At 49.2% G+C, this 19,596-nt stretch overlaps 1 protein-coding gene across 13 annotated transcripts in view; it reads right to left on the bottom strand.

Annotated features, from left to right (window-relative positions):
• Window positions 1-19,596, bottom strand: part of EBF3 (EBF transcription factor 3) — a 144,711-nt gene that overhangs the window by 29,581 nt on the left and 95,534 nt on the right. For 5 of the 13 annotated variants that reach the window (XM_074297186.1, XM_074297189.1, XM_074297182.1 and 2 more), the window contains exons 7-10: window positions 16,926-17,007; window positions 12,583-12,727; window positions 5,694-5,827; window positions 5,077-5,203 (exon numbers count right to left, since the gene is read on the bottom strand). In XM_074297186.1, coding sequence (XP_074153287.1) covers window positions 5,077-5,203; window positions 5,694-5,827; window positions 12,583-12,727; window positions 16,926-17,007 — 488 coding nt within the window. The remainder of the gene's footprint in view (window positions 1-5,076; window positions 5,204-5,693; window positions 5,828-12,582; window positions 12,728-16,925; window positions 17,008-19,596) is intronic. The other 8 variants (XM_074297188.1, XM_074297191.1, XM_074297185.1 and 5 more) reach the window with 2 other exon arrangements.

The raw sequence follows: 19,596 nt of genomic DNA on the forward strand, positions 1-19,596 counted from the left end.
ATTCCAGGTGCGGGGCTGCTGCCTAGGGACCGTTCGCCTAGGTCAGGCAAACCAAGGAGACCCAGAGGGAGGATCAAGCTGCATTTGTCCCTTTTCAGCCTCCTAGGAAGGAAGACGTGCTAACTGGCCCCTCTTGGTGACTGGCTTTTTGGGGTTGGGGTTTATTCTTTGACTGAGGGTAAGTTTATTTTCATTATTCTACATTTCAATTGGGCAATCTTCTGGACCAAAAAAAATCAACAAACTAGTGACTTTCGGAGTCATTGGGAGGCAGTATAAAGCAGAGGGAAACCTGGGAAGTTCAGAGAAGCAGGTCCAAGGGATGTGCCCAGAACATCTGCATTGGGCACCTGCGTGCAGTGAGCCGAAGACTCAGCTTCGCCCCGGGCCTCTGACCAGGGCAGGCTTGCACCAGACGGAAGGGGGCCTGGGCTCCGGCAGCCACAAGTTCCTTGGGTTGGGAGTTGGGTTTTTACTACCAAGATTAAGGTCCCATTTTAGGCATGTGATTTATAGCATTTTCGCTCTCAAACTTTCACTTAAAATGAAGATATTTTTTACTTCTAAAAAACAGCTCCAGAACCTGTTTGGACCGGACTTTCAGCAGCCAGCTGGAATTGGGTCATGAAGCCCAGAAAACAACTTTTTGGACCTTTCCCTCCAAGAAAAAGGCATGCAAACAACTGTTTGGACATGTATACATGCATTGTATATAATTTATCCTTTAACATATGTAACATGTATGGGTCAATCTGCCATGGGGGGGAGGGGAAAAATTGGAACAAAAGGTTTGGCAATCGTCAATCCTGAAAAATTATCCATGCATAGAGCTGGTAAAAATAAAGCTATAATTTAAAAAAAGAAAAGAAAAAGGCCAAATGATGTCAAACATAAGTACAGGGCCTTATTTTCCTTCTCTGAACTCCCAGGATGGCCAAAGAGCTGGTGAAAATGTTTATTTAAATGGTGAGTTCCCCAAAATCATTTTGATATAAAAGTCTATTCTCCAAGAAGACATTATTGGGCAAAGGGAGGTCCCTCCCTGTCTGTCATATAGTCGTTGGTGTTTAATCATCTCAGTCACATCCAACTCTTCACGACCCTATTTGAGATTTTCTTGGCAAATACTAGAATGATTTGCCATTTCCTTTTCCAGCTCATCTTACAAATGAAGAAACCGAGGCAGACAAAATTAAGTGACTTGCCCCGGGTCACACAGACAGTAAGTGTCTGAGGCCAGATTTGAACCCAGGAAGAAGAGTTCTCCCGATTCCAAGCTCAGAGCTCCCTCCACTGTGCCACGCAGCTGCCCCTGTACAGTCCAGTCCAGTCTCTCTGGTACCTTCCTTAAACGGGCTCCTATATCAGAGGATTTTCCCTAATTAGAATGTCTTGCTTTAAAATAGAGTGGGTTTTCCCACCTTTGAACAGAAGGAGCTGAGCCAGAAGCTGCTAGGTCCCTTCCGGCTTGCAGGTTCTAGGTCACCTCTCTCTCCCACTAAACGATGACAGTTCTAGATGGATCCCTCACGCTGCCACACACAGGGCGCTAAGACACTGAACAAGGGCTGCTTTTCCTCATCCCTTCAGAGGCACCGTGGCAGCTCAGAAGTTTAACAATCCAATAATGAGAAGGCAGCTTCTCCCAGCAAAGTTTAAGTTCATAGATTTCCATAGCAACTGCCTGTCTGTGGTCATTCAAATTCTCCGAGCCTCTTTCTCTATCTGGGAGCAAGAGATGTTCTCCAAGATACTCTAAGATTCGTGATGCTCCCAGCTCTGGAAAGCCACTTGGAGAAGAAAAGAGACGAATTTCAAATGAGATCAAAGACTTAGCGTGGGCCAAATCGTGGCCATTGACTTGGAGCTGGGTTCGACTTGGGGCTCACTACCTGTGTGAGGGACAGTGGGAGAGTCCCACTTTCTCGGGGGCTGCCAATAACAGGGTCAGACTAGAGAATATGTAAGAACCCAGGGCCTCACACAGGAAGAAATTTTAGCTTATCAAATGCAATTTTGATACAAAATTCTATTTTTTACTTATCTTTCTTATGATGTGTAATACTACTAAATATTTTGAAAACCCAGGAAACAAAACGTGCGCCAGCACCAATGAGAACTTTTGGCCTTTCTGACTGAGACTCAGGAGGGAGAAAAAAAGCAAGTGCCAGTCTCCATGCTTGCTCTGAGGGAATCACTAGGGCCAAGAATATTCCTCAAGGTCCCTGAACTTGTCTTCTTCCGCCTCCAGGTCACCCACCCTCAGCCACTGCTTCCTTGGAGATCCTAACCATAGGACTTGGTCTTTCTCCAAGCATGCTCAGAAGCTCTTTTCCAGGACTCTCTTCCAGCTTTAAAGCCACAGATCCCTTTAACCTGAGACACTCATCCAAAAAGCCAGAAAGAGAAGTGACTCAGGGAGAGGGGAGACCCCAGATTCTCTTCTCACCCTATGGTACAGGTCCCAAGGACCCGCCTGCTCATGGCCTACCTGCGGGTTGCAAGCACTGATCTCGCTTCCCCGAGCATCGGGTGACTGGCACTGTTGGCAAGGAAAGTCCCTTTCAGACCCAGTTCAAATGGGCTGCACAGCTCCCCGGGGCCTGAGAGGGGACAATCACCTGGCTTCTGGGAAAGCTCAGGGTCCCCTTCAGGACAGAAGTCTCTCTAGGACAATTACCTCGTCTTTCTCTGTATTCTAGTCAACCCATCCCCTGTTGGAAACTAATGTCATTTGGCATAGTGGAGGACTGGAATAGAGAAATCAGGAGACAGTAGTTACGGCCCACAAAACCGTGCTAAATCCAGGAATCCAGTACATAGTTACATAATATATGACATATGTGCATACATCCAGACACTAATATACATAATAACTATTATATATATTAATTATATACATATATTAATATATACAATTATTTATATTGTAAAGATATACATAAAAAGTGCCAAAGAAAATCCCAGAATGGGGGAACTCCATGGGCCCCCGACAGCATCAAGTCCAACCCCTTCATTTTGCAGAAGAGAAAACAGAGACCGCTCTCAGAGTCGGCCCATGGGGGACTCCCTTAGCAGAGCTGAGCCCAGAATGGGGTTCCAGTTCCTGGTTTAGGCTGGAGTTTTTACATTCTCCATTTGACGATGAAGACTTAGCATCAGTTGGACTTAACCAACAATATGGGCCACTGCTTGGGTGATAGCAGTGCCAAGTGACCACTAACGGAAGCCAGCTGGACCCTCTGGAAGCCAGAGGGTGTAAGTTTGGGGGGGGCAGGGTGGCTTATAAACAAGAACATTCCTTTCTCAGGTATGATTCGCTTTCTGGATATAGTTAAGAACAAAACCAGACATGCAAGAAAAAAAAACAAGTGGTTTCCTTGTTACGGTGCCTCCATAGCCACCAAATCCCAAGGACCCAGAAACGGCCCGGCATCTCAAACACACTCTTCTGAAAGTGTGAAGTTTATAGCAGCCCGTGTCAAGCAAGCCAGGGGAGTTCAGAAAGTTAGAGCTGGAAGAGAGCAGAGCCCAGATTCTAGCCCTCATGAGGAGGCTCTGTGGACAGATTTCAGGGGCTCCATGAGCAACATCCCAAATTTGATTTTTAGTGTCTCGACAACTGTATTTTGATTGTGAGAAGGAGGCCTCAGACTTCATCAGACACTGAAAGAGGCCAAGGCACAGAAAAGATGAAGAACCCCTGGTAGAGCTGGGAGGGCCCTCGGAACACAGTGTCAGAAGTGGAAGGAGCATTAGAATAAGGAACGTAGAATGTCCCACAGGCCCCTTCGATTCCAGATGTTGGTACTGAGAAGGTCCTTTGAATACAGAACCTTAGAACACAAAGTGTCAGATCTGGGAAGGACCTTACTAATATATTTATTGTAGAGGTAGAAAGACCAAACAATATGGAAGGTCAAAGTTAGCTAGCGAAAAACTTAGACTACAAAACCCAAGCTGACATGGCTCTGAGGGACATTGAATGTCAGAACCAGAGGGTCAGAGCTAAGAAAAACAGATTGTTGAAAAGAGAAAGGCCTATTAAAATGTAGAACAGAGAGTGTCTGGGTTGGGAAGGGCCATATAATAGGAGGGTCCATGGGATAGTTGAATGTCAACACTGGCAGAGTAATTAAAATCCCAAAGACGGCGTTAGATTGAGGATGCCTCAGAATACAGTAGAATGTCACAATGTGGAGGTACCCCCAACATTTGGGAAAGAACGTCACATCTAGACGGGGCCTTAGAAGAGAGAACGTTGAATGGGAAGGACCTTCAAACAACCTCATCTCAGAGACCCTAAAACAGCCATGCAAAGTCACCAATGGAACGTCTGAATTCGAATTTGAGGGTGGGTTGGTCTTGGCGTTTACAGCCTACGATGGAGATCATTAGAAAAAAGAATGTCAGAGCAGGAGAAGCCATCGGGCCCCCAGCATGTCAGAGCTCAAAGGGAGGCACCTGACGATCCCATGAGAAGGGACAAAACTGACTTTAGAACCCAAAACATGAAATGCCAGAGGGAGGAGCAACCTTAGAGTCAAGTCATCTTAAGCTGGAGGATGTGGAAATCTAAAGGTCTGAGGATGGAGGGAGGGATCTTCATGAACTTAGATGGGGGAAACTGCAGCCATGCTTTTATTAACCTTTCATTAAAATGCATCATTTCTCTTGATTATTTAAAAAACATTCTGAGAAGGGGCTGGCAGCCTTGGTGAAGGGGATCATGGGATATAGAAAAGCTAAGAAGTCCTGGTCTGACCCAGTCTCCTGTTTTTGCCCAAGGTCACCCAGTCAGCCTGTACAAAACAGAGATCTCTTCCCTCCCAATCCCACGGGGTTACCCCCAGACCCATCCCCGCAAACCGGAAACCCAAACTCTGGATGCTCCTGGAAATGCCGGCACACTTCAGACCTTGCTCTAGTTCTTATTTCCCCACAGACATTCAAAGTCGCCTTTATGAAAACCACCCAAACTCCAAAGTTATTTACAACAACCTTTAAAGGTCTCCCAAGCAAGGACGCGGTTATTTGATCACGGAAGAAGAAGCCGCAGAAGCAGCAGCCACTCACCAGTGTAGACAAACCGGCCGGGAGCACCTTTACAGAACTGTTTGGATTTGTAGGACAGGGTGACCTCCACCACTCCAGGAATGTGCCGAGGAGGGGTCTGCACTCGGATGGCGTGGGGCGTTATCAGCTACGAAAATCATACAGGAAACAGACGGTCAATCCCAATGGCAATGAGAGAACTGACACTTACCAGTTGGATATAATTACCCAAATGACCCCAAATTGGACCATCATTTAATAATTCCCCCTCCTTGCTGTCACGGAGCGGCTCGGGGCGCGCCCGTGTTTTTTAAGAAAAATATCTGCAAACGATCCCGGGTTTTAGTTTACAGGAAAGGCCACAGGGCATCATCCATAAGAAAATTGCCTCCATATGTCGGGGTGAGCTCGCTCCTAGTAATTTCCACACTAATTGAGCAATTGTCTGAGGGCCCTCCCTTCTCCGCAGGCCTTCCACCAGAGGGCCCCCCTGGGCCTTCGGGGCCTTTCCCAGGGTCCCGCTTGGGCCAGCCACATGTACAAAGTCAGATTAAAAAAGTGGCTTGCCGGGGGTCCCGGGATGCCCCCTGCTTCCCCGGACTCTGGGCCTCCCGGATGGGGGGAGAGGGGACACTCACCTCACTCCACACCAGCATGGTTCCGAAGACGACTTGGAGGCCGTCGAAGAAGTTGTCCCCGATGATGATGACGGTGGCCCCGCCGGTGGTCCAGCCTTCGCTGGGGCTGATGGCCTTTATGCACGGAGTAGCTGCTTGTACAAGACAGAAAAGCGAGACCTTAGCGCCCGTCCACGCCACCCACGTCACGTCGCTCTAGCAATGACAACTCATGCAAAGCACAGTGGGGGGAAAAAAAAAGGTGCGAGCTTTCTCCGAGAGGCAGACAAAGGGCAGTCATATATCAGCGCGAGGATGTATTTAAAGCAAACTATTAAATGTTTTCTAAAGCAAAGGCCAGGCTACAGAAGCCGAGTGAGCGAGGGGCGCGGGGCGGGGAATGGCTTGAGAGAGCAAGTTCTCCATCAGGGTAAATATGACTATTACAAATGATTAAGCATCGGGGCGTGCACGGGGCCTGTCGATTTATCTGCATGGCCGGCCGGATCTAAGCAGAGTCAATCAGGAGCTTGTTGAGGGAGCCGGAGGAGCAAACGCTCGGAATTTCGATTCCTCGTGAGCAGCTAATTGGGTTGGGTTTTTTCATCTGCGAACTTTGCCTTTCGGTTCAAAACTTCATTTTGCTCTGTCAGTCCATAATTACTACTTTTCACTTTTCATCAGGAAAAAATCAAAAGCACTATATTAGTACTTTTGTCAAAGGTACACATTTTAACATCTAATATTGTTTGTCGACATGAATCTCCGAGTCATCGCGTTGACCTGCCTTTGTCTCCAGAGTGTTCACATTTGCATGAGTTATTACAATGGGGCTGCTGGGAAGGGAAGGAGGCAGCCGGGCAGGCTGGGTCTCGGAGGAGGAGGAGGAGGAGGAGGAGGAGGAGGAGGAGGAGGAGGAGGAGGAGGAGGAGGAGGAGAGGCAGCGGCACCGGGCACTGGGGGCTCCCAGCATCCTGGGAGTCAACTGTGGCGAGGCTGGTCCTTCTCCAAGAGGGGCAGCTTTGTTCTCGGCTTTGATCAGCGCTGCTTTTACATGGTGTTGACAGACCTTTTTTACCAGCTTTGATGGTCTTTTGTATGCTGACTTTCATGCAAAGGAGCAGATCCTAAGATATACACTTTCCCTATTACAATAAATTCCAGCGCTCTAATGCTTACCTGCAGGGGTTGGGGTGGCGGGCCTGGGTTATCGATTGTCTGCGAGACAATCTAAGTGGCCTCAACTTTGGGGTGCAAATGGTACCTTCAGTAGCCGAAGAAGGACCGAGCTAAAGGCACTGAGGGAAAAGGTGCCTCTGGGAGCGTGTCTGAGCCGGGGAGCGGGGAGCGGCCTCCATCCGGCCCAGAATTCCCAGGCCTAAAGGGTCTCCAATCGCACGTGGCCGATCGGGCCTGAGTGACGTCACCACAAATGGAGGACTTGGCCGGGGGATCTATTTAGGCGCGGCCTCCAGAGAGCATCGGACTAGGGGTTGGAGGAAGGAGGCAGGAAGCCAGCTTGGCCCTTGGTGGGGCTCAGCCCGGGCTGTGCTCCATCACTCTTAACAGCCTTCTTCCCCAGGGAGGGCTTGTCCACACGGGGAAGGAGAGGTGGCCCGGTGGCCCCTGGCAGCCCCATGGTGGACCTCTGGCCGCAGGCCCGGGAGGGTGGGTTCTCTGGGGAGTCTCTGGGCGGCCCCTTGTGGGCTGCCCCTCGTGGGCCGCCCCGTGGAGAGCGGGCCAGGACAATCCCGTCTCCACCCCGCCAGAGTCGGGAGTCGGCCTGTGGGCAGGCCCGGCCTTCCGGGCCCACGTCCTCGCACCCGAGCCCGGCTAATCACCATCAGCTATTGTTGTTTGGAGCACTCAGACAAGCCACCTCTCTTTGTTTGCACTAATGTCGGACCAGCCGAGGTTATATTTGCTCATTCCCGGCGCATCTCCCTGCGCACCAGAGGCCCAGAGCACACACTGGGAACCTGCCCTTAACTAGCGCTGTTGACTTCATGCTAATAAGTTCATACAAATTTTCATTTCTGAGGCTTCCGAGTGACATTTGCTTTTCTTAATTGCATGGAGAGCATTTGAAAAGGATCAGCTCTCTAAAGACTGACAAGACTCCTCTAAGGGAGTGACCTTCATCAGCACAGCCAATTATGGCAAATAATTCACCAAAAAAATTACAGTAAACAAATTTACTTTGGAGGTGAGAAAAGGAAGAAATGGAGGCCCCGAACGTGCACAAGAGGCTGCTCTTGGGCAGCTGCGCCCGGCCCCGATACCTGGCGGCTGGCGACGGGCGGGGAGGGTGGCCTGCGGCTCTGGGGCAAACAGCGGCAGGGCCGGGCTCGGACCGAGCCAGAACCGGGCCGGGCCCGGGGCCGGGCCGGGGCTGGGACTGAGACGGAGCTGGGGCTCAGACAGAGCTGGGGCAGGACTGAAGCTGGGGCTGAGATGGAGCTGGGGCCGGGGCTGCCTTGCTGGAGTGATAGCCATCTTCCTTCTGCCTGTATTTGCATACATTTCAATGCACATATCGAGGGGGAACATGTGTTCAATGGGAACCATGGCGAAATGAATTACACAGCCGGCGTTAGGGATCTAATGACATACGTGCCCGCCACGCTCAAGCAGATGAGAGAGACTGGGCAGAGGAGGATGGCAGCAGAGCGAGGGATGTGCACTGGGAGGGAAAAGGAGGGACCTCTGGTAGGCTCTCACTCACACTCACACACAGACACACACAAATACACTCACACTCACACACTCTCACACACAGTCACACACACACTAACATCCCAAGACACATAGCCCTTGCACATATGCACACATGTGCGATTGTGACATATACACACATTCCCCCTACCCTGATGAGCACACATCCCTCATACATACACACACAGATATGCCCCCCATAGATGTGCACGCATATCCCTCACATGCACACACACACACATCCATCACACATGTACGCAGACTGGTGTGCACATATATCTTTCCTATATATCTAGATGTGCACACATATCCCTCACATGACACATGTACACATATATCCCTCACACATATATGTACACAAATGTGCACACATATCCCTTACACATTTACACGCATACTGATGTACACACATATTCCTCACATTACACATGTTCACATATATCCTGAAATATACACACTAATATGCACACATGTTTCCTCATACACATACAGATGTATGCACATATCCCTTACACATGTACACACACACTAATGTACACACATATCCCTCACACTCATATTCCTCACATGAACACTGATATATACACCTATCTCTCACATGTGCACATGTACACATACTCCCTCACACACACATATATATATACATTGATGTACACACATACTCCCTCATACACACACACAGATGTACACATATATTCCTCACACATGCACACACACTCATGTACATACACATTCCCCCACACTGTTGTGCACACAGATCCCTCACATACACACACATCTCTCTCACATGCACACATGTATACACATATCCCTCATTCACATACACACACTTATATGCACACGTTTCATACACACAGAGGTACACACACCTCCCTCACAAACGCATTGATGTACAAACATATCCCTCGCCTGCACACATATCCCACTTACATATACATATATACCCCACACACAGATGTACACACACATCCCCACACATGTACACACACATCTCACATACATATACAGAGACATGCCCTGTACATGCACACAAACACCCCCTGACGCACCCACATCCCCACAGACAGACGGTCCCTGACACACCACACTCGTGCGGCACACTCCCATGTTGTGGGATTTCTCTCCGCCCCATTGGGAAGCATCATTTTTTGGAAGGTCCCGTCCTCAAGAGGAGATGGGGCACCCCGAGCGGGCCACACACCTGGGACGGGCGGGCTTTGGGACCCCACCTCCGGGCAGTCCCAGGTCCGGGTCCCACTCCTGTAGGTTTTGTTAAACTAGAGTCTGCGTTGCCGCCCCGGCTCTCAGTGAATGAACCTGTTAATTGGGCCGCGTGCAGGCGAGCCGCTTCTTGGCCAGTCTGGGTTCCGCGAGGCAGGTGAGAGCCACCGCTTCCTGCCAAGGGCCCCGCTTCCTGCCAAGGGCCCCGCCGGCTTTGTCTGGGGGAACTTTCCAAGCGTGCCAGGGCAGCTCTGACTTCAGACACAGCCCCACTTGCCCACAGCGACTCCGGGGGCCGCGTCCCTCCCTCAGTCGGCCTCCTCCGGGTCCCTCCCCGCGGTCATTAATCAGCGAGCTCTCCCGAGCCGTTCCCAGCATTTGTCACCTTTCTCTGGCTTCCCAATATTGAGGCACTCCAACAGGCCTAATCTTGCCTCATGAAGACTCCTTTGTTCTGCTGGCTAAAATGTCTCGTAATTGTACTTAGGATGTCCAGATGGCTGGCTGATACTCCAGCTGATAGGATTATACCTTTTACCTCTCCTAGGGCCATCTGTTCCCTTTAACTCGCTAAAACCCTGCAGCCTGGATTCAGTTGTCCTTATTGCATAAACCCTAACAGCATTACGGGCACTTGGCATGTAAATCAGTCTTGTGCTGCGGGCCTGGGGCTGGGCGAGGGCTTGCTTAAGGTTTAAACAGAGCCGGAGTCATTTAGGGGGTGGGGGGAGGAGGGAAGGGACAAGAAAAAATTAAACATTAGTTCTAGACGCGGGCCTGAAAGGGAGAACAATCGTTTTCCCTCACTTGTATGCGACTACTGTAAATAATCTGCCTCGCCTTTTGTGAGCTCAAAGGATTGTATGGCAGCCTTCCACGGCAGCAGCGGGGGGAATTAGTTTACTTGGAAACGATCTGAGTGTGTGTGTGTATATACTGCTGGTGAATATTAGATGATTGGATAATGAGGTGTTAGCTAGAAGAGGCTGCACACAGGCAAATAGCTGCGGTTTGGAGTGGGGGCTCTCCCTTGCAAGGATGTGCAGCTAATTCAGAGCTCGCCGGCCCCTCCGCGAGATGAGGAGCAGCACGGACATTTGGAGGGGTCCTTCTCCGATGATCCGCCACCCATCCCCGGCCGGAAGGAGAGGCCGGGCCCTCGTCCGTGCGAAACTCCCCGGGAGCCACGGCCCGGCCGGAGCAGAGAGGGCCCGGCCGGAGCAGAGAGGGCCCGGCCGGAGCAGAGAGGGCCCAGGCCGGACCGAGCATCTGTCCGAGGGCAGCCGCTCCCGAGGCCTGCCGGGAGACAATGGCCCAGTGTGATCAATTTCAAGTGAAAGATATTGAAAGCTTTCTGGTGATTATGTCACCCGTACTTAAGCTAACAAACAAAACCCGGAGCCGGCTTCCCTGACAAAGTGGCTTTTGATTGGTGGGCTGAGGTCTCGGGGGTCCGCACAAGGGGCCTTTATTCTTCTAAATGTTATATTTGCTCCTTACAGTCAAATGCCTTTTTTTAATGCAGATTTATAAAAATAAATACTTGTACTTGGCTAAGATCATAATAGCTCATTAGAAGAGGCAGAATTTGGACCCAGACGGAAAGCTACCACCACAGGGCTGAGAACGCTGCCTCGAACCTATAATGTTGCTCGCCCTCTCTCTAGGGAGGGAGAGGACTAAGGGAAGAGGATTCAACCTTCCTAATTGTGAACCTCATTAGTGAGGGTTGCTAAGCAAAACACACCCTACCTTGAGCGGCTCGGAAGGAGACAAACAATACGTCACGGGCCCTAATGACTGGGGTGCTGGGGCGACCTCTAATTACTGCAGTTTGGTTCTCTGATACCTTAGTCATTAACGCAGAAAAACAAATTAGTTTATTTTGGTGGACCAGGGCGGATGCATACATTGTGCTCCGGCCTCCAAGTCTGAATCCGATTTTGTTCCCATCACCACCACCACCGGCTCCGGCCTCTTTTCTGGCCAGATATGTCAGGCCCCCCTCAGATAGAGGCCCCGGACGCCAGGACCTTTGTCCTCCATGGTGAGGGCTGGGGAGGTCCCAAACCTGCTATGTCAGGGCGTCAGCTCACTTTAGAGAAGCAGATTTCTGAAATCTCTGCCCCTGGGCCCACCCAAAGAGGAGCTCATTCACAATCAAAGGGGAAGCGTGATCCAAGTGGGTCTAAAGGGGCTCCTCCTTTCTCCAGTGGCCTTTCCACGGTCCTCTCTGTCTCCTGATATTTGCAAAGTATCAAGCCCATAAGTGTGTGAATATGGATGGGAGGCTGAGGGTGTCCCACTTGTCAGTCTCTTAGATGTGGAAGTGGGTACCTGGGGACATCTTTGTCCATCCCTCTGCTCACAAATGGCTCCCTCCTAGAAGCCAATGGTTGGTGAATAGTTGTGGGAAGATATTTTCTGTTCTTTTTCTTGTCCCTAAACTCTACCTCTTTCTTCTAGGGCGTGGGCACCGAGGTCAGGAAGCTGACCCCAAGGTAAATTCTTGGCAGGGTCAGTCATGATTTTCCCGTCCACTTCTAATGGCAGACACAACCTGAGTGTCTCTACCATCGGATTATGACAAGCCAAAATAAAACTAAATAAAATGAAAAGAGCAAGAAAAGCTAGAAGCAAAATAAAGCTTTTAAACAAACAGAAAGAGGGAGAATGGAAAAGACTTTGGTTTGTTTGTTTGTTTGTTTTTTTAATGGGTTGAGTGCAAAACATGAAGCATTAAAAGAAAGGAATAAGAAAATGTAAGAAGCAAATACAGAATTATCCTCTGCTTGACAAGGCCTGGGATGCTTTCTAGTGAGTAGCTTGATCAAAGGCAGGAGGGAAAACCATGGGAAAATAAATAATTGTCGAGTGGATCAACATAAAAGATGATGATGAAAAAAAAAAAAGAAAAGAAAAGAAAAGAAAAAAAGCATCGCAAATAAAAAGAGACATGTAAATGTGTGCCTACCATTTTCCAGATAAGAAGGGGCCGTACCTTCTGACGGGTCAAGGCGGCGGGCCCGCCTTCCATGTTTGGAGTTGTTGTGAACAAACATGTTGTCGGACACAGCCAGAACGTGGCCATCCACGTTGACTGTAGTTGATACAACAACCTGCAGAGAGAAAGTCATCTGTCACAAAGGATGGCCAAACACACCGAGGAACTTTGGGGGGTTGGTTATAAATGTGACTCTGATGGGGAACAGAAAACCACTAGATTGTGCTTAGAAGTTTTTCATTGATGCCCACCCACCATTCACTGGGTTGGGGCTAATAGAAGGGATTTTTTTTTTAACTCACAATTGTTTCTCTTCAAAACCTGCTCCACTAATGAGAGCTTAATCTCCTATTATGCTAACAAGTGAATTCAATTCAGGAAAATATTCTTCTCGCCATTAGCTTCAGAAACACCCCTCTAGCCACTCATTTTAAAAGCTGCTGTTTTGATCTGTTGATATATTGATTAGATAGTTTATCTAATTAAAATTTGTTCACTTGAGACTGCCTTCAAATGAAGGCTGTGAGGATCCCCCACGACCAGCAAGTGCTGAATAAATCAGAGCCCCCACTCCCTACATGCTCTCTCAGTAAATGATCTCTGGGTCAATTTCACAATTACATGTAATGTCTGATAATGAACTTTTTTGCATCTGAAAAGACAGAGTGGAAGATGAATAGTGGAAGTGTTTGCAGTCCCTGTGAAGTGTCCCTCTTCAAGTTCATCTGGATAGTGAGTGACCCTGGCAGGCCCATGGAATTCCCTCCATTATTTTTGAGTGAAAGGCTCCTATTCTTGGGTCCAGGTTCAGAGGGCGGCCAAAGGAGGGATGATGGATAAGGCCCCAGCTCCCAGCTGCTTCTTGGGAGACACTCGAACAGCGAGTCTGGCAAAGGGGACAACCTCGCTGACCAAGACAGTGACCCTCTCCAGTGAGCCACTGAAATGGGGAATGACCATTCTGCTTTCAAATGGTGGCGGCTCCAAGTGGGGATGTCATTTTAATCACCAAGGCAGAATAAGGCTAAGAATGGGACTGCTTGTAGCAGCTCCCTTTAGTGCAAATCTGGGCCCTGGGATGAAGGAAATTTTGAGGGTCCTCTCCAGGCTAGGCCAGGGAAGTCCCTGAGGTCGTGTCAAGCTTTGGAGCAGAAGTGTAGTTGAGGGAGCCCATTCCTGATTGGAAATGCCCCCATCTTCTGGGCTCTGAGTGCTGACCAACCCGCACTGCCCCCCAGAATTCTGCATTCTGAACCAAAGTTGTGCTCAGCTCTAGAACAGTCCCAGAACTCAACTAAGAGGCTCGACTTGAAGGTGAGGAAACAGCACCTTGATAAGGGGCAGGACTGCTCCACATACTTTTTGGTTAATAGTCCCTGAAAGCATCAGAAATACCCTTTATCCTTTACACTGTGGCGCAGCTCATTTTTGCTTTCTAGGTGGGCTGCTGGTCCACTCGGGACCTTCCTGGCACCTGATGGAGCAGTGGTCTGGCTGACCCTCCTGTGAGGGAAGGCCTGGCTTTCCGAGGAACCCGCCAGTGGTCAGTCCTCGAGACCCTAGGAGCACAGAGGGAGAGCCATCATCTGGGCCAGCCCTTTTCTTCTACACAGGGGACCCTGGAGGAAGTGGACTAGTTCCTTTAGTTGTTCAAGAGTTTGGGATTTTGTTCTTTTGCATTTCTATCGTTTTTCATGATTTGCAAAGCACTTCACAACAACCCTGGGAAGTAGATGCTACTGTGGTCCCCATTCTACAGATGAGGAAGTGGAAATATAGAAGTGACTTGCCTGGACTCACACAGTTACTAAGAGTCTGAGGGAGGATTGGAACTCAGCACCTCCTAACCCTTAACCCTAAACCCTTGTGCCACCAAGAAACCCCATTTGGACCCAACCTCTAACTTTTAATCCAACACTGTCTCAGCTGTTCTGTTAGTATCTCTTACTCGGGACCCCTGGAGTCCCATCATTGTCCACTTTATTGAAGTCTTGCCTTAAAACTCCTTTTAACAATTAATCTGGACACCATCCCAGCAAACAAAATTTAACTTCATGGAAAGTGTTCATCCTCTTTTAGCCTCCTAGACCATGGCAAGTTTAAGAGATGGGAAAAAGGGAGAAGATAAAAAAAATGTTTTTTAAAGACAACTGTCTTTATTCTGTCATCTCTCTATCTAGGTCAGTCACCAAGGGAAAAATACCGTGGGTCAGCAGAAAGAGAGGAGGTGCGCTGTGCTTCCTTTCTCTGTATTGCTCACCAGGCAGTGCACCTTCAGAAAGGTGCTGAGATGGGGAAACCAGCTGAAAATAGAGTGGAAGACCTGCCATCCGGTTAAGTCCAGTTAAACCTTCTGAGAGGCAGGGAGATTAGCTCAAGAGACCTCAGGAAGTCCTTCTAGTGACTCTGGGGTCCCACTGTGAAGCCCCAGATCACTTGAGATTGATGCTCCATGCAGTCATCAGTAAGACAAAGAGGACACATGCACTCATTTTAGATCTGACCTTCTGCTCCGTTCCAATGGATCAATATTGCCAATGCCAGGCGAGGGCAAGATGCATGAAAAATGGAAAGTGGATTGGACTGTTTGCAAGAAACACTTCTCTCCAAGCTACAGAGCTTGAGTCTTGGTGGCTGCCTAGGGGACTCCTCAGAGGTGCCTTGGTGATTATATGTGAAAACAGAGGTCCTGGGGTTTTTTTTCTCCCCTTAAAGTTAATAACCTGAAGGTAGAATTTCTCAGGAAAATGTCAGGAGGCCTTAATAATAAGGCCATGTTCATCACGCCCAGATCTGAGTCACTGGATGGAGAACTTGGAACAACTATCCTGTGTTTTGGAATCACCATCTCGAGTCACGAGTAGGGGCTCGTCTAAATCGTGTCTCAATAATCCTAAAATAGCCAAAGAAGTTGGTATGTTTCCATAAGATTTGCCATCCTAAAATCATCCCCGAACAATGGCCAAACTGATAAATGGATGGAAATAGTCCTGGTCTACACCTGGCATCGGGTCAATCCTCTCTCAAAATAAGATCTCTTGGGGTGAAAAATGGGAGCCGGTTCACAAAGGGCCGGTCAACAAATCAGCCATTAAAGTTGAATGGGACAAAAAAGTGATCCAGTCTAAACAGAGTGTTCTCAAATGGGTCCAGAGCAGTGGAGGGAATGTAGAGCTCCCTTAAGAAAACAGCACAGAACCTTTAAAGAACAGGGCCTGGCACACAGTAGGTGCCTAATAAATGTTGATTCATTGATTATGTAAAATTGATACCTTTACTTTATGCTACAACTGAGAAAAATATCCTCCCTGACCTGCAAGGAGAGTACCAGTTGTTGAAATGGCATTATGTTGCCCGCACACAGTAGGGTTTAATAAAATCATTCATTTTTGATTGTCTATGCTGACTAGATCCCAAGCCAAGTTCTGGTCAGGCAAACATATGCTGTGTTTTAGGTGATCAAACAAATGCTAAAGTGGAAATTACTTGAGTTTTTTTTTTTCCTAGAAAATCTTTAAGGAAAAAAAATCCAAAGTGATTTTAAATCTGCCTATTGAACTTACCAGACCTGAATGGGAACAATCTGATCATTTCATCAACTCCCAAGAGTGCCTTTCCAGGGACTAACTCCTTAAACTCTTAACCCAACTCAAGGAGCTCTAGATGGCAGAGGCTCAAGAAAAAAGTCACGTGACGACACGTGACCAAACCCTGAAATAAGATTTCAGAGGAAATTACCAGCTGAACCTGAACCACTCTGGACTCCATGAATTTGGGTCCCTCAAGTTAGAAGGTGAATGTGCAGAAGTGTTTTCTTTACTAAAGCCTGTCAAGCCCAGAGGATGCTGATGACCCAAGGTGACTTCACGGTGCTATGGACCAGCACCGGCAAATCCTAGTCTCAGGTCCCAAGTCTGGCCTTGCAGCAGAGCAGGACTATCGTCCGTGGCTCCCAGTAGGCCGGTCATTGGGATGACCATACGTTCTTTGGTTGGAAGCCACAAGGTTGGAGCAACGAATAAGGTTAGTTTCCCTAGCACTGGGAATGAGAGGCTCCCAGGTTCAGAGCTAGAAGGGTGATTTTAAAGGCCAGTCCCTGAATTTTCCACCCGAGGGGGATAGAAAGCTATTTGCCCAGGGTCCTATGGGTAGGCAGAGGTGGGATGGGCAGCGGGGGTCTCGACTCCAAAGACAACGCATTCTACTTTGCTTCCACCTAAAGATAATTCCCACAGCCCATCGCCAGAATTGGGTAACCAACATTGCCCGACACCATTGGAGGGCCCAGTCCGGAGGCTTTTTCAGATGTGTACCTGGAATCTCCGCATATCTCGGGGGTTGCCTGCATTCTTCAAACAGTTCTGATTGCACTTGAGGAAAAACTTGAGAAAGAATCTATAAAAATACAAAAGTGGAGTCTGTTAGGTTTGTTAATCAAGCCATGCGATCGTTAGACATTTTAAAAGTCCAGATATTCAGGCGGCCTCGACACCCAAAGACACTTTCCTTTCCATTGGCGATTTCCCATGACCCTTTGTGTTTGCTTGGGCTAAGAGGCCCTGCCCGATCTCGAGGATGCCAGGGAGCCACAGGGATGAGGCCAAGAATGGCAGGGAGCATGGCTCCAGAAAGCCTGCAGACTTCCTCACCCGCATATTGGCAGCCGAGATCAAGGAGATGTCTCCTGAAGAGACCAAGTCTCTTTACCCTTGGTGTTTCCAAGCCCGCTAAGCAGTTACAATGGGGGTGGGGATTTCCTGGAAGCTTAATAAGTTGGGTAGCTCGGGCCTGGTGGTGGAAAGGAGGGCTCTCACCACAGCTGGCCATTAACTGCCAGGAAATGTCCGACCCAGAGGTCATTATTACTTAAGTAAACACACTTTTAATATGGATTTTAAGAGGGTTGGACTTTATAGTTGCAATATGTACAACTCTTTATGAAACACATGAGAATTTTTGTTGAAAGAAGGAGTGAGTGATTCCCATGGAATGTGAGTCTCTGCTTTAAAAGGTGCACTGAGGAATTCTGGGGGCCTAAGGAAAATCTCCCTGTCCTTTCTTCTTGGTGGAAGTTTTCTGGGAGCAGGGGTGGCAATGGGTTCAGAACCCAAGCACGAGGACCAGATTTTGCCAGCGGCTTTTGGCCAAGCCTCGTATCGGGGCGGCGAGATGACGGGCATTTCTGGCCAGCCCTTTCTGCCCTGACATATTCTAGAGAGCCGCCGCGTGCCCCGAGATTTACCACCAGAACTTCTGGGAGTTCCACAGTGAGTGAGAGGAAGAGGTTGAGACCAGCTGCTTCTTGACCTTGAACGTGGTAGGCTAGGTCAGTGTTTCCCCAGCTTTCTCCCAGAAAGACATTGTGTCTTGCCCATGCAGCATGTTATTTTATCCTACATCAAAATCCACCCTCCTAACATAGACAACCCCAGGTCACGTTCCCTTAAAAATAACGAGAAATCAAGAAATCTCAAGGAGGATGGGGGAGCGCAACCCAGAGGAGGTTTCCCGGGATCCTTCGTGGCTCCGTCCTGAGTGGGTTTTTCTGTGATTTAGACGGCTAACGATGCTGTCCGGGAGGTGACCGGCCCCGGTTTAATGAAGACCGGCCCGTGTCAGGAGCTCCCCTATTTGGGGACGGAATCTGCTTCTTGCTGACCTCCCCTGCCTCGGCGCAGAGCTCCCAGGGCTCTGGCTGCCACCGCCGCCCATCTGCCAGCGGCACACAGCGAGTCACTTGATATTCCACCCACCAATTTTTCCTAACAGCCACTGTACAATTAAAGCCAACACGTTCTGTTGCGAGGTAAATTAGGCACACCTGCGGCCAGACTTCATTTGAACTGCATCAGAAAAGGACCTAACAAGGTGAGAGCACACCACAAAGTTATAGTCCTGTCAAGCAATTAGGTTTTCACTTCTGGGACATCCACACAGTGCAATTATGCCACACATTACAACCTGGGTAATCTTCTGAACAAATGTCATGTCTCCGAGAAGCCAGTAAAAGCAGTTCATCTGCAAACGCGGGCCCTCCGAAGCCACCCCCCGCACGGAGCGGGCAGGAGGCTGCCGAGCCAGGACAAGGGCGCTTTGTTCTCCCCCTTCTCCGGGGGGGCTTGTTCAGGCCCTTAGCGGCCCCTCGTAGCCAGGACACCTTTCCACCCCGAGCCAGCAAGGGTGCCATGATTCTCTAAGCAGGCGGGGCTCCTGAGGAGCCGGGGCTAGCTCAGCTCAATTCCAGGGGTCCCCGGCCCAGCCCCAGCCAGAACGACTTGTTCCGAGGCCGGATGGCTCAGAAGTCATGCAATGGCCCCTAGACCAAACATCCAACCCAGTGACCAGTGGCCCTCTGGCCGGGGGCCGCTTCCTACTGGACAAAGCCATCCCCGCAGTAACTGATGCCTGTTATTTCCTAGAACGATCCCAGGAAGTCCCTCAAGGAGGGCAGCGGAGGCCTCGCTTCTCACTAGAGTTGGCCCAACTAGTTGCCTCCTTCTTGTTCAGGTGTTCAACTGAAGTGATCCACTAAACCAATGGCAAATAGATCCTAAGGAGTCCCCCAAGTGGGCTCGCTCCTGTGGGACGCAACTGGGCGCCAGGACTGTGTCCCGCTCTTATCCAAGAACTGTCCGCAGACATTGGCAATTACCACCGGGGAGAAGGACCACAAACCAAACAAGGAAGGGAAAAGGGAGGCCCAGACTCGGGAGATGAAGAGCCATCTCTGCCTTTGCCGAGTGACCCCTTAATTGGCCCTTGCCAAGGAAACACCCGACGACCACTTTACATATGTCCCTCCCCGGCTCTGGTCCACAAAGGATTTAATGCTCTTGTTATGGAAGGAAAAATCTTTCCTATGTCAGGAAATCTTTGGCTTTCATACCAATAAACTCTTTATGACTGCTAACCATGGATCTGCTGTGTGATCGCCAAGAGGCGATAAAAATTCTAACCTGCCATTAGTGCATTATACTTAATTGT

This window comes from Sminthopsis crassicaudata, chromosome 2 (assembly GCF_048593235.1).
Source record: "Sminthopsis crassicaudata isolate SCR6 chromosome 2, ASM4859323v1, whole genome shotgun sequence".
Taxonomy (NCBI): Eukaryota; Metazoa; Chordata; class Mammalia; order Dasyuromorphia; family Dasyuridae; genus Sminthopsis; species Sminthopsis crassicaudata.